General features: G+C 43.7%; 1 protein-coding gene across 3 annotated transcripts in view; it reads left to right on the top strand.

Annotated features, from left to right (window-relative positions):
* NLG-4 (neuroligin 4) overlaps positions 1–15,908 on the top strand; it is a 446,966-nt gene that overhangs the window by 426,088 nt on the left and 4,970 nt on the right. For 2 of the 3 annotated variants that reach the window (XM_031982031.2, XM_031982032.2), the window contains exons 11-13: positions 10,060–10,393; positions 11,776–12,039; positions 13,078–13,240. In XM_031982031.2, the coding sequence (XP_031837891.1) occupies positions 10,060–10,393; positions 11,776–12,039; positions 13,078–13,240 (761 nt within the window). The remainder of the gene's footprint in view (positions 1–10,059; positions 10,394–11,775; positions 12,040–13,077; positions 13,241–15,908) is intronic. The other variant, XM_031982034.2, reaches the window with a different exon arrangement.

The following is a 15,908-nucleotide window of genomic DNA, read 5'->3' as shown; positions in this document are numbered from 1 at the left end:
ATCAGGAGATTCTTTGGGCTAAGATTGAACGTGGCTTTTTATGAGCGCGGGTCGGAGGCATTCGAATACAACTACCGTTTGGATAAACTCAGTTTGAACGATAAATTTGATGAATCGTGGGATTGACTAAGAAGAATTGATGACATCAACTTATTTCGAAATAAATCTGAAGGAAATCTAAACCAGTTTTTCTAATATTATTTCCTTTGCTCGTTTGATTCAATTTTTATAGGACAATTGGAATAAAATAATACAAGGAAGGTCTACATCTAAATCCATTGATTTCAATCTTTTAACTCTGCACTCGAAAGTTTTTCACTGGAAATATTCAATATTTTCTAACCAGATACAGACGACTTTGTTTTTAACTAATTTAATGATAATTCACAGATAAATTAAGCAACAAAGATATTTCAGTTAAATATTTCACATAGTAATACAATGTTTAATTTAAAATACTAAATATTCTACTTCATAGTTTTGTATCAAATCAAGTGGTGACTGACAGTCACCTCTCGAGTGCAAAGGGTTAATTGCCCTTGTGCCCGAGTGTCTTCATTTCAAGTGAATTGTTAAAGATATCGTATAGCAGAACTAATTTCTTATTTTGTAAATAATACCTATATTTTCAAAATTCTGGAGACAATCTCAAACAATGAAAAATGATCGATGAAAAGAACTAACGTCCCCTACCCAACCAAGGCATTCTCGTTATTTTCATTTTTAACTTACATCTAAACCCACTCAACCCATTCTCGTCGCGAACGAAATGATGGTTGTTTCATCGCACGAAACCAGAGCGAATAGTCAGATCTCCGAGAATGGTTTCACCCGGAGATCGTAAAAGATCCGCACGGAAGTTCGCGTATCAATATGAAAATCCGCTTCGAGGATCACAGTGGCTTTCACGACGACACTCCGTAATGCTCGCTCGTGTTTTCCTCTCTTCTTATCTGCGGCCGAGGAAAGAGACAAATGTCCCATGCGACGCGGTGCCACCTTGATCTCACCGTTCCCGCGGTTCGACGGCTCGTCCAGGTGCTCCGAGTTCCCGTCGAATCGTGTTCCAGACGGTCGCGTAACGTTCACCGCGAACGAACGCGACGTCCCGTTTAATTAACGAAGAATATCGACCGTCGGACCGCGCCGGGACGAATTTAATAAAGGCACACGAATTAAACGGGGATCGGTACATCTCATGGATTAAAAATTCATCGGATATTGCAAGGGACGATGCAAATTTAAAAAAACCATACAGCGGCCGACCGTTAGCTTCGTTTTAATTACCCTGTAGCAATTTCGTTCGTATAAGACGTCGCTTGAGGTAGCAAAGAGAAATGAAAAGAAATCGGGGATATTTTCATTCATTCAGCGGTATACTGATTTAATTAAAATCTCTAATTAAAAAATCCAGATGTTTATCATAGAAGAAGCAACTCTATTGATCATAGCCTTCAGCTTCAAACTATTTCACTTGCACATTTTCATGAATCAATCTGTAATTGAAAAGTCCAGATGTTTATCATAGAAGAAGCAACTCTATTGATCATAGCCTTTAGCTTCAAACTATTTCACTTGCACATTTTCATGAATCAAGAAAGTGAAATAGTTTGAACCTAAAGACTATGATCGATAGAGTTGCTTCTTCTATGATAAACATCTGGACTTTCCAACTACAGATCATCAAGAGGGGCAACGCTATTAGCTCCTCATTCAGTCCACGCCACATCGTTAAAGACACTCTAACCCCCTCGTTATATACGCAACTCCGCAATTTCACGGGGAAACCCTACTTTCCATAAGCCCATTTGAATCGAAACGTAACAGTAAGAAAACTCGCGTTCGACGGGGAAGGGGATTCGGAATATTAAAGAACCCTCCGAAGGGAGCTCATCGGTAAGAGAGGCCGGCCCTATTTGTTCACCGCCGGCACACCCGAGTCAAAATATTATCTCCGTTCTCCGCGTATATCGACCGGGATATCCTCGGAGATCAGAGAAGCGTGTTCGCGGATACATCATCCGGCGAAGGCGGAATTCGCGGGAACAAAAGGGGGAAGGATCCGGGTCTTAGGGGATGGCGGACGCGTGTGTACCGTTCATCCGCAGTGGGCAACGCGGGGGGAAGAGGCTTTTGCGCTCACGATCCGGCCGGCCGTTGAAAGAGGGGTTTATTGTAGACGAAAGGGCGCGGCGGTGGCTCGTGCTCGAAGGAGCTCTCTCCCATTGCCTGGGCCAGTTCTCTCGTCTCCTTTCCCGATCGGATACAGAGAATGCTGGGGGGAGAGCCTGAATATCAAGCAGGCCGCTTCTCCTCGCGTGGATTCGAAAGACTATCGGCCGCGGAAGAAAGGCCGGGAAGAAAAGGGGTGAGAAGGGACGGGCGGAACGGGGTCGGGAGGTTTTCGGGATAGAAACGAACCGGAGAAGCTGGCACGTGAAATACGGATGAAAGCTCGCGGAGAGGACGAACGGGGTGTGTGCACGGGAACGGCGCGCAGGAGCTGGAGGGGAAAAGAACGAGGAGAGATGAAGCGCATCGCGACAGGAGCAGAAGAAAATACCATGAGACATGTGTTGGCATTTATGCCACGACTTATCTACTGCGATGGGTTTTCTCGTTTTATTCGCGTGCGGGTCGCGACCGAGCAGCCCGGTTATTCCTGGAGAAGATTCTCGGAAAGTCGAGAGAATATGGCGTCTGCCCGGGAAAGAACGTCCTCTCGAAGTTCCAGCCTGTCTTAAAAGAATAAGTCGTTAGCCTCGGTGTGTGTGTATATACGCGCGGTTGTACATGCTCGCGGGCTCACTCGTACGTGAGATGTATATATATAGATATAGATATCCATGTACGGACCTGCTGCTGTTAGCCCGAGCAACTTTATCATATAAAATATTTCCTTTACTCTTCACCGGGCTACGTGAAAATGTTTTCTAGCCGAGACGTACAGTGCCTTAGACCTCTCCGGGTCGAACCGGGTAAGCGTCTTCGTCTTTGACGGGCTTCCATCGAGCGATAGAACTTCCGTGAATACATTGTGCGCCTCGTTCGCGTTATTATATCTCTGCGCGGAATGATTCGGTTGACGGCGGGGGTGTGTGTTTAATGTATGAAAGCGCGGTATTCAATTTGTTGAAAGGTTCGAACGCCGCGGAAGCTCTCGCGGGGATAGAGAAAATAGAGCGAATTTCTAATCCGAGCGGTCGTATGTCTCCGCGTCTGAGAGGGGATTTCCTCCCTGGGATCCGCGGAACAGAAAAATCGGGGTACCCAGTTAAATCTGGCTGAACGTCGTGAAACGCGACGCAAGATGCGGCGGGCGGACCGTGAAAGATGTCTTGAGAGGACAATCTGAAACACGAGAAAGAACTCCGCCGGAAGGATCAAAGTTCGACCGGTCGCGGGGATGAGGAGGTGGGAAGAAGCGCGAAACTCTTCTCGGGAAAAATGATCCTGAAAATGCCCGCCAATTCAGCGGAGTTTATTCGCTAGTTTCTTGCGACGTGTTGTGATATTTCTTCCTCTTGTTTAACTCCGCACAGTCGCCTTTTGTCAACCACGAGTGAGTCTTCCCCCGAGAGAGATGGTTCGAACGGACGGAGTATTTAACGAGTTCCGCGTGAAATACGTTTCTCGATAAACGAACGCGAGGTAACCGTATAAATTGAATAGAGCGGAGCATCCTGTGTACCTTGTTAGTAATTCACGTTGAAAACTTCGCTTTCCGGTACAGATATTTTTAGTCGGGCCGTTCGCCGTCGCAAACGGCTCCCTAAATGGCATTCAAGATCAAATGGAGCCCACCTTCGAGGCTGAAAAGAACCGAGCACCGAATCCTATCGAAAATTAATCCTCTTACGCTGTCGATCAGCGGGCACAACGCGATACACCGGTCCCGCTGAAAGCTAAGCTTCATGGATCCGTGAATTTTCGACGCGTTTTACGAGGCCACTCTGTGACGACGCTCCTTTCCCCGTTTATCGGCCGATACAGTTCGCTGTTCCCAAGTGATAACGACCGGCTGGCTCTTCCGCTTGATTCCCGCGACCCGTGCACACCAGATGACCGATAAAATCCATTTTTGGCCGGCCATTTTACAGCCTTTCACCCTCCGCCGTTTCCGCGCGCCAGTGTGCACGCGTCCGTGTGTGCACGTGGCCGCGTCGGTATCGTGCCGATTTGAAAGGACAGCGAATTGATCGCGACCCAAAGTACCCGTGCGCCGACCGACCCGCCGCCACGGTTCACTGACTTTTCCGCCGGCGGATGATTCATGGAAAGACATCGCGTGACAATGATCGACTGTCCGCGAGATACACCGGTGATTCATGACCCTTTCGTTTTTTAACACTTGCCCGCGGACGTAAACGGTACTCGGAACCTTGGCTAACCGGCTCCGCGTCGACGGTGCATTCGACCCTTTCAACGTTGACGGCACAATGTAGTCGCGAGTGAACCGTTACTGGAACTGCGGGGACATTTGCCTGCGAATAGAACTGTTTACCCGCAGCGTCGTCCTTTCAGCTTTATTCTTTCCTCTTCCTTCAATGGGATCTCTTGAGACAAACAATCCCATTGTGAAGGGCCAATAAAAACTGAATATTCCGTTGCGAATCGTCGCATGTTTTATTTAACGTGAAATCCTTATAGGATTAATACACGTGGATCGTATTTCATAAAACGAGATTACGCGGAATCGTTATTTGAGGGCTGAAGCCTGCGAATTGTACGATTACAGAATTGTGTCCGTGAAATCTGGTAGACACTGTAATTCTATTTATTTACACGTAAATACGACATTACGGATTCTAGAATTTGGTATTGCACCGTTTGCCTGGATACAAGCAGACTGAATTTCGCCGAGAAAGGCAGATGCTTTTCCACTTGCTCAGGCTGAACGGTATTCGGACTTCACTGGAAAGTTGTCCGTGATCCCGGCTATAGATTTCGAGCAGCTCGATATTCATCTGTAGCCGTGAACCATGGAGAACCCGTCGAGAATCGCAGAAGCGAGGCGAGTCGGAGCGAGGCGGCGTTTCAACCGGAAATCTTCGGGCCCGCAGCGCGGGATAGATTTAATACGATTTATTGCAAATCGAATGCTCGAACCGCACTTAAATATTGATGTATGCCGTGTCAGAATATTCGTGGTCGCGTCCGCGCCGTTGAACATATGGAAGCGATCCCGACGATCGGACTCGCGTATGGATAGTCACGAGATCGAGAGTGCGAGATCTGTTGACGTTTGACGATGGGGCGGCGGATCGGGTCGGCGTGAAACGCTGCGCTCACCTTTGACGCTATTAAACTGCTCTCGTGTGTATCCACCTCGCTGCGAAATTACGGACTTTACGGGTAATACGGTTTCTTTTTCAATTCCATATTCATCACCTCGAAATCCCTCAGAGAGGAAACGAATTCGTGTTTCATTATCATTCGTTTAAAATGATTCGGGAGAATTTATATTATATTTGTATGATATTAGAAACAAGTTGCGCTTTGTATGGCTTGATATTTCATGTTCTCGTTCGTTTCAAATAATCGACGGAAATTGTACGTGCTATTAATGGTATTTAAATATGTGTAGTGTGGCTATTATTATAGATAATGAAATGGTGGATCTTCAGTAATCGAGAATTAGGAATGAATATATGTATTTAATGAAATATGGAAGTAACACGGACAACACGTAAAAAGTACAACTCAATGCCACGGAGGCCAACACAAAAAATTCTAGATACTACATATGTTTTATTTAAAAAAAACATAGGAATAGATAATTGAATAAAATACAAATAAATATAAACGGTATAGCTCGCAGTGTACAGGTCTTTTCTGTTCTCAGGTCAACGCAACTCTCTAAAAACTCTCGCCATCACTTAAAAATCATTCTCTCCCCCACAAGCATTCTTCTTACTCGCACTTCCAACAAATTGTCAAACACCACCCCACTGTCATCACCACGCACTCATCATCCTCGCTTACGTATCCTTCGGAAAAACCCACCAACCCTTGGGCCTGGTCTCCGTGAGTCCCTTTCTCTTTTATAGCCCTTAGAACACTCGCTGTTCCATTGTCTTAAAACTACGATACTACAATATTAACATTGTATTTCACAGTCAATCTAACGCACATTGCGAACGTCTACGTCGATGTTGATTAATACTATTACTCGAATGTGTGTCTCCGTTATCTATTCTCGAATCTCAAATTTCCAAGATCTAAAGCCCTTAGAACTGTCTTAACACTAGGTTTACGGGCATTTATTGTACACTTCATTCTATTATTCCTAAAAGAATTGATAATCGTTCATTTAGATTGTGGAAACTGGAGATTCGATAGTAGGTAATTGGGGCACATGTCAGTAAATCGGCGTGAACATTTACAAAATAATATTTCTAAAATCCAATATGCGTCAATTTGACGCGTTCCGTAAAGCTAGCGTTAAAACTACGATACTACGTGTATTATATCGAAATAGCATTAGGAGTACGAGGATCGTACACCAAAGTGTGCGTTATATTTTATTGAATAACTCAGCTACGAGAGAAATTTCCGGCGACAAAAATATTCTATCAAAAGCGGGAGTGGCTTCCAGTCGACAAACAGCATACGTTCCGCGATCTCGGCTGTTAGATAAGCGGGGAATCTATTTTCTCGTCGCTGGTGGACCACGTCGGAATTTTCTGGGTCAGTTTTCGAGCGGACCGCGATACGGGAAATCGAACGTCGCAGAGGAACGTGTCACCCGGCGTTTCTTCTCGGCGTCATTTTTCACGTTGCGACCGGAGCGAATTAATAACGGTAACTTTTCAAGAGGGAACGATTCAATAGGCGGATGTAAATATCCGGGGAAATTTAAACGATAATCCCCGGATACGGACGACCGAAGGCATGAAATTATAATTCGAATCGACTGCAGGATCGCGCGTTTGTGTACGTTTGTGCGCGTCCGCGAGTGTTCGACGAGGTTCGAGTTAATTCGAATCACGATCAAACAAAACCAGGTTATTATCACCGATCCCCGCGTCGCGTTTAATTCGTTCCGGCCGTGATTACACCGGAGCGGAGAAAAAGTGCTTTGAGCGACTGATGAATCTACAGACGCATCACGCGTGGACGCTTCGAGTTTACAGTGCGCCATTACGCGTCGAATGCGCGAACACTTCGATCGGTAAGACCTTTACGGGCGGAAATTTACCTTCAGTTTAAATTTCGTTTGAACTTTTACTCGTACGAGATACTCGTTAACCAAATCAGTCAACTACACGGAACAAAAAGTAAAGAGATGTAATGCAATAGTGTACAACGATTTGTCAGATTTCCTAACAAAAGCAAGCAGACATTATAAAATAGTAGATTTTTAAAACAAGCTTTATTATTGCAATTTTTGCCAAAAGAGTTCTCATTAATTTCGTATCAATGAACCCAATAATAAAGTGATATATTAATATATTTGTTTTGAATATATCAATGTAAGAAAATTATTATATTTCTTATATTAATTTTCTTATATTATTTTATCATATTTCTTATATTAATTTTCTTATATTATTTTATTATATTTCTTATATTCACTTTTTATATTAATTTATTATATTAATTTTCTTATACTAATTTATGATATTTCTCACATTAATTAACTTCTTACATTCAAAATAAAAGAAATTAAAAGCCGTTTAAATACTTCAGTAATACAAAATTTTTGAAGTCTCAAAAATATGGAGTTAACCGGTTTGCAATCGCAACAAAAGCACTTCCCGTCGAGACGGCGATCGAAAGAAGCGAATTCGACAGAAATTCGAAGACACGCGGATCGCCCGGGGATCCCGTGATCAACCAGGCAGCTCTATCGTACGCGTCAGAAAATTCTGGAAGCATTTACGGCGAAATCTCGCCCGGGGAAACGTTCCCGTGAATGACAGGGCAGCGTCTAGCGGACCGCAAAGCGACACACGGGCCGATTTCCGATCGAGATCCGGTGTATCAGGACCCGTGAATCATTTCAGGACACCTCGCTGACATTTGATTCGCCGTGGAACGCTCGCGCGCGTCGCTAGCGAAAGAAACAGCTTCGAGACGGGACCCGGACGGCTGGCTTCGCCTGAATCTTTCAGTTCGATTAGAGGAAATCCTTCGTTTCCCACGCGACCCCTGTTTGATACAGGAAACGACCAACTTTCGGGACTCTTCCCACGATCAATGATCGCAATCGAGGAACCGAGATTCCACGGTTACGTCAACCCTGAAGGTTTCGAATCTGCGATCCCGGGTCGCCGGGAATTCCGAATTTCGAAAGTTATGACACTTGTAGGAGTATAGACTAGAATTTTGGACATGTAGAGACGGAGGATTGTAGATACAGTATTCTCTAGAGATTAGACGCTCTAAGGACCCAAAGATCTAGAGGTTTACGGTCTCCCGAATTTGGAACTTTAGAGTCTGGGAGTATGAAGACCCTCCACCTAGGTTGCTAGAGTTCAACAATGACAGAGACGTTATACATACTATGATTCCGCGGATAAAGGTCTTAGAAGCTCGACAACTTTTGTGGGCGCTGGGTCGTAAAGTTGAGGGATCCTAAAGTTTCTAGTTGCTCGGAAAACTACCGTGCTAGAATTGTGAAATTCGAGGAATCCGGAAATGCGGAATGGAGGGCTTGTAATAGCGAGGAGCGCGATCGTTTCTAAGATATAAGAGTTCGCGGAGCCGGGTAATTCGGACGTTTTGCGAAAATGTGGATCACCGGAAGTCCGACGCGGCCGAATCTCCTGGAAGGGAATTCGCCTGAGAATCGACTCGAGCTCGAATCGCCTCGCTCGGAAAAATAATTGGTGGCAGGCATCGAATGGAATTTCTCGAAACGAAACACACCGGCTCTCATTTCCAGCGGGCGGCGAGCAGTGGTCGAAGCGTTCCAGGTTTCTCAGCTCCTGACACACTCGGTTGAAATATCTTTTTATCGCGATGGAAATTTAACGAAACGTCGCGCGGAGCGCCGCCATTCAGGGAGGGAAATTTTCCCGTGGAAAACCGTTTCAATTTCGCTCCCGGAGCCACTTTAATGGGAGCACGAATAATTCCCGGGTTCGCAATGAAACAGAGTAGCACCATCGTAAATTCTTCATTACACGTCGGGAATTTTATAACTCGATAATGCACAGCCGGGCGGGGGGCGAGGGAGCGGCGGAAGGATGGAACCGGGCAAACACGGAAGATACCGAAGACGATTCCGGAACTTTTTTAATGAAGTTTGCTTTATGAAGTATCATAATACCCGTTCTGCCCGCCATTAATGGCATTATACACGGAACGCGTTTTAAAACTATTTTAATGAGAGACGAGCGGTCGTTCTCGTTTCGAACTCTCTTTTAATCCGAAGATAACGGGCAACACGGGGGAAATCGACCGTGGAATACTCGAGGAGGCGGATGTAGATCGTTGAATACCGTCGGGAATGTTAAGCTGCAGCTACTGGAACATAATACGGATGCTTCGTAATTGATTCACACTACCGGAAACATTTATTTCTCCTCACGACTCGTGAGATTCGGTATCGGGACAGAAATTCGTTCACGATAACGAAGTACACCGTGTTTGCAACTAATCGACGAGCGGGATCACATTGTTCCCGTACTTTGAAGCGCGGCGTGCTCTAATTCGATCATTTAACCCGGGCTCCAGGTGCACGTGTGTACTGTAATCGGTGTGTCCTAGATTAATATCGCCGTGAAAGGATTAACCTTAGAGAATGAAGTAACGGAACCTGTCAAAGGGCATTGGATTATTTTCTTCCTCGTAACAATTCTGTATCGACAATTCCGTTAACAATGTAACTCAATCTTTCAGTCCTATGGACAATTTGTGAAAACTTGGAACAAGTGTGCCGAATTGCTAGTCCAAAAATATGATTTAAACAATTTATCTGAAATATCTTTTTATTCCTAGGTCTTCCAAAATCAAAAATCTAACTGAAATTTAATCCCATGACTAATTCTACTCCAAAAACTAAATAGTGGATCGAACGATTTAACTGAAATATTTTCTGTGATTTCCTAGGTCTTCGGCCGAAAATAAAGAATCATTATCGAGCTCATCAGCTGTCGGTGTGGCTGCGTCTAGTCCCTGAACTGCATCGCGCTGGAATGGAGGATGTGGACTCCAGACACAACCTGTTTCGTGGCCATTCGGATCCCGGGCTTTATGATGGATCGGTCAGGCCAGACCCGTTGAGCAGGATCAGCGAAGAGTTTAAACGCAAGAATATAACCACCGAGCCGCCGACCACTACCGATTACAGCGCTGCCACTTGTGTCAGCTATATACAGAGCACGAACCTTCAGAACGTTCACAACGCCAGCACCGACACATTGGCTAGCCTGGACGCAGCTGGGTGCGTGATGAGTATACTTTCTTCGATACGTTGACTAAAATGTTTAGTGTTTTATATAACACCACTTATTCTTTTATAGATAAGACAGATGGTATCGCAAATAATTAGATATTAATGATTTATTATTGCACTTGTTGCGTTATACTATTCCCTAGTCATTTAAAAACTAATTACAGTAAAATCACTTGTTGAATTTCATCAGTACTTGTGATATTTCAATATTCCTAGTGCAGTATTTCTGAGACACAAACTCAATTTTCTCTATTAAATATAACATAATACCACTAATTTTTTTATAGAAAAGACAGATGGTATCGCAAATAATTAGATATTAATGATTTACTATTGCATTTCTTGCGTTACACTATTACCTAGTAATTTAAAAACTAATTACAGTAAAATCACTTGTTGAATTTCATCAGTACTTGTGATATTTCAATATTCCTAGTGCAGTATTTCTGAGACACAAACTCAATTTTTCTATTAAATATTCTCAATGAATAATATGAGAAAGATGTAATTGACCACTCACCGTCGATGAGAACGTTCCCTCGAAAGTGTTGAGTTTCATCGACTTTTTACTAGAGCTAGCCACAATGAAGGGGTTAATGGAGACAGACATTTTACGAAGAACCCTCTCTTGGACAGAATCGTTTCCACGCGGACCAGAACACAGCCGCGTTCCCGGCTGAATTGCGGCTAACTTTGTTAGAGTCGCCCGGGACGGTGATAATGGCGCGGATTCCGTGGTAACTGTTTCGCGTTCTCCATTAGGGTTCGAATTAATAAGTTCCTTGTGGCAGCGTGCGTGTTACCTGGATAGGTTGTCTCATTCTAGGATTGTTTGCCAGAGCTGGACCGTTAAACGCCTTCTCCTAAAATTCTTCCTATTCTCTCATTAAATTTATTCCCTTCCATATATTCAATATAATTCAAACATCTCATTCACATTACAATTATTAATCGTTCACTCTATTAAGTGGTCAAATTATTGTAATACACTTGTAATTAATTCTCCATATATTCGCAGCTGTTCATAAATAACTGGCAAATACAGAGGTTCATTATTGGCGATTTTACAAAGTTACAGCGTATTGCAAACCTTTTACATTACAACATTCATTGTGACATCAATTACACAAGTTTAATATTTATAACAGAGTAACGTTGACAAATTATGCTCCACGATTACATGATAAAATATTCATTTTCACTCGAATCAGTTTTTTATCCTTACCTTCGCTTGCGTCACCTTTGGATTTCACGTTGCACAAGACAGTTATTCGAATACTCTCGTGAAAGCCAATATTTCCTTCCACAGAAACATCCAGTCCATTGTCTCATAGTTCCATAGCGCTCTAAAACTCGGATCGTTCGAACAGGTACGCCGCATACTCGACGGCGCTGAGCGTGACGATCGCCATCGGGTGCAGCTTGCTGATCCTGAACGTTCTCATTTTCGCGGGGGTTTATTATCAGCGGGACAAGACGCGGCTCGAGGTGAAGAGTCTTCAGCAGCAACAGATGTTGAATCAACAGTGCGGGCCACGGGGCTTCACCGAGCTGAAACAACCGCCGCCGCCGCACTCCCATTTCCCCGGGGGCGGTCAGGTTATCGTTGATGTGGAGAACGAGATGCTAAGAAGGTATTGCGCGCAAACAAATCACACTTATCGTCGCGCACGGTTCAAATTGCACTGCGGATTTCCATGCGAAATACATATTTTCCAAAGTGATTCGAAGGAACGAGAGATAAGTACAAACCGATCTCTTCTCTTGAGAATTTCAGTCAGTTGAAAATAAAAAAGTCCTTAAACTCTTATAGACGTTCGTTCGCTTGATACTCGATGCGCTCGTATTTGATAAATGCATGAAATCCGCTGTCTAGTTATAATACTTCGATAAACATCGGATGAATGAGTATTCACGGTTGAAAGAAATGGCTCGAGCTGTGTCTGATCACCTCGCAGTGGAACAAGTCAACGAAAAGGTGGCCAGGAGTCTTCCGATGAGCATCTTTACTGCCGCACTCTTACCTTCGATTATTTCTTTCGCTCTTTTCATACTCGAAACGCTGGTTGCTTTTTGTTATTCGATATGTACCGTTATTCAACTTCAAACAAATCAATTTTCTCGTCAATCAGAAGACTCTTCCTTTCCGAGAATGTATGTATATTGACAATATGTTCCAAATAATTTTCAACTATCCACCTTAAACGATACTTTATTCAAAATAGCACACATTGAATAACGCACTTATAATCGTGGATGAAAATTTCATTGAATGCGTTATATCGCATCGCAAATAACTCCAGCCACAGTTAGAACTAACTAATAATTGAAATCCATGATTCAATGTTAAATGAGAGTATTACATATTCAACGGAAAATTAATATAAAAAGAGCAGTATGAATATCACTCGAGATTGAATTTCCCGTCACGTGTTCGTTGCACCGTTTTTCCTCGGGGCTGAGAATGTTCGATAATCAATCCATCGTCCCTTGTAAATAAACCGTTCACGTGCTCATACCAAGAACGTCATTCATGTTTCTCGGCTAACCGCATTTGTTCCAACAATGGCCACCTTTTCCCCGCCCGCCGCACGACCGTAAATTTATTTAACAAGATGATTGCATCTCGTTCCGAAGTGTTACGGGCTCGTAACGATCGATCGTGGTTGCAGGAACGTTATGAAAGGCCCTCCGAACGATCCCAACACGCTTCTCCAACAGGGCCAGGGAACTCACACGTTGCCTCATCAACATCACTATCAAAAGCAACATCAGCAACAGCATGCCACTCTTCCCCGAGCTTCCGTCATACAGGACATGAGCGCACAAACCCAAGTGAGAGTCTATCGTATTACTCGACCGTCACGAGAGAAACCGCGATGATCTTTATCCAAACCGTCCCCACCAGCTCCAATCAATTTAGAACCCTTTGCACTTTAATCGTTTACCCAGCGCGTTCTCGATCATACCTCGATTCGATTTTTATTTTCGTGTCTCGCGTTGGGCATGAAGAAATTTAATCAGTTATTTCGAGTTTGAACTTTTATTGACAAAACAAGTTATTTAATAGATCTTCTATAAATATTCCATGTAATAAAGATTCTAAATTTGAATAAAGACAAAGTGTTTCAAACCCTAAATCTCTTACGCGACATTCATTATTATTACGATCCGTAAAAGATCGTGGTTCTCAATCGTTTATTTCCCACGATCCAAACGATACATTCCATAGTTTACCTTGTAATAAAACATTACCAAAAAATGCAGAATATCCTCCGTGGGATCACATCGGATTCCTCCGATTTACTCATCCAGTCTTTGTTCCAGCGTCCACGAATGAGAGCCACTGAGTGCGTCAACAAACTTCTAAGCACCGACAAATTGATCGGTGCTCTCGGAAACGTAACGAGTTGAGCGCGATCTCAAACGAGCGAATCGGGGTTGAACTGGAATACCATCGTCCGTCCGCGAGAGTTAATTTTCATAAGATTTTCATCGTTCTAAAGGGGCGGGACGCGAGACGGGATCCAAAGGGGGGAGGGACAGACAAGTTTCTCGGCGAAATTGAAATCTCCGGTAAAAATGAAAGTCGAAATCCGGACGAAGTTAACGGGCAGCCATTAAAGTTTCGCTTAATGAAGTTCACGCTCCCCCGCTCCCCCCGCCCTTTCGTGGCCCGCGGAAATTTAGCGACGAGATAAAAGAACGATACTGTCCGTAGCTGGAATAATGACCGGCGAAGAATGTCGGACGCCTCGCAGTGTAAATTTCGCCGGGCCGCCGCGCCGGCTTAGAACTTCCGAAAGTTTCTTAATAGGATTATGAATTAAAGTTTTCAGAGGCCTTTCGGTCGTTAACGGAACTTTTATAAATCAACGAGCAACGCGTAAAATTTTCCAGGCCCGTTTCACCGACCGATCGTGCTCCGCTTTTCGAGCCCGCCGCGCGCGCGCTCCCCGCCGGAAATAAACTTCTCGTTTATGGACAATAAGAGTCACGGTAGCGGGGTATTATGATTTTTTCCTTTAAGAGCGGCTCGTTTCGACGAATAATAAAAGGGAGGAAAGAGCGTGTACCGGGCCGGCGAGCGGCGATGCCTTGATCGCGTTTAACAAATTGCCGCCACCCGGAACCGGTTTGCTCGTTAAACATTTAATGGCTTAATATCTACGCCGGCGCCGCGGTAGCTCGCGACGCTGCGAGATTTCTTGCTAAATATTATGGGGATTATTAAACGGAGAACCCTCGAACACTGGTCGGCCAAGATCTCGAGGACCTCGTCCGTGTTCGGGGCATAATTGAGCACCCTGTCATCGCGAATCGAGAGGAGGCGACGGGCAATGCGCTACGTTTCAGTGGTTCTCATTCGAGTCGCGCCGATGTTTCAGTTGTTCACGGGTCGAAGTGAGTAACTCCACTTTTTAACCCTTTTAGGGCGAAAAACGGGTGCCTGTGCGAAGATAATCGGACGAATTTACTAAGGTTTGGGGAAAAGGTCATAAAAACCAAACTAAAAATATTTACGTAATTCGAAAAGAATTCTTGCAATTAAATTAAAGCATTTGTAAGGTTTTATAAATTTATTTTGAGATAGAGTTCTCCCGCTACTGGATGCGCAACGATATATCGTCCAGCACTAAAAGGGTTAAAGGTTTAATTTGAAATATATAATTTGTTCTTTGTGTAACTTCATCGGATCTTATATTTCTTATTTTGTGGAGTTCATCACTTTGGCAAATGAGTGATTCGTTTCCTATAATGTAGAAAACCTTCTGCATTCGCGTGTTCGTTCATTTAGATTCGTTTACAGATCACCTTTTCTTGACTAATGTTTGCTTTGTTTCAGAGACGATTCTATTTTCGCTTAACACTAGATCTACCGTACTAGTCAGAATGACTGGTTTCAAATTGTTTGTCTCGCAATTATTGATATCTTAGAAGCATGTAATATTCGAAATGATCTTGAAAATAAATAGTCGCACTTGAATGCTATAACGAATGTCTGAAGAAACTAATAATAATCTATCGTTACAATTTCTATAACGATTACATATTAATCATATTAAGTGCTCAGCTGTTCTAGTGTTAATTACTCGATCCCTTAGAATATACTTGACATTAATTCCCTCGTAACTATTTCCTGATCAATATCCTTCGCAATCAAATTTTATTAGCTGAAGTGGACTCGTTATCGTCACGAATCTCGATGGCATTCAAGGAACGGTGATCGTAGGAAAAATATCCACAGTTTCGCGGCGCGGCGCGAAAACTTGTTGACAATCGTTCGCGTCGATTGAAAGTTGTCTATGGTCGTCGATAACGTCGAACACAACTCGGGGAGTTATTCGATTCCCCGTACCGCGGTGGAAGGTCTCTACGAGATAAAGGGACAAGGAGTGATAAATTCATTATTTGATCGTACACGATCGGAACAATCGCGAATACTTTCCTTTCTTGCATTTCGCGTTCCGAAAGGTTCTCGTTTGACAGTTATGGATAAACT

The sequence above is a fragment of the Nomia melanderi genome, chromosome 3, assembly GCF_051020985.1.
Source record: "Nomia melanderi isolate GNS246 chromosome 3, iyNomMela1, whole genome shotgun sequence".
Taxonomy (NCBI): domain Eukaryota; kingdom Metazoa; phylum Arthropoda; class Insecta; order Hymenoptera; family Halictidae; genus Nomia; species Nomia melanderi.
Note: the sequence above shows the minus strand (reverse complement) of the source record. Positions and strands in the feature narration are given on the sequence as shown.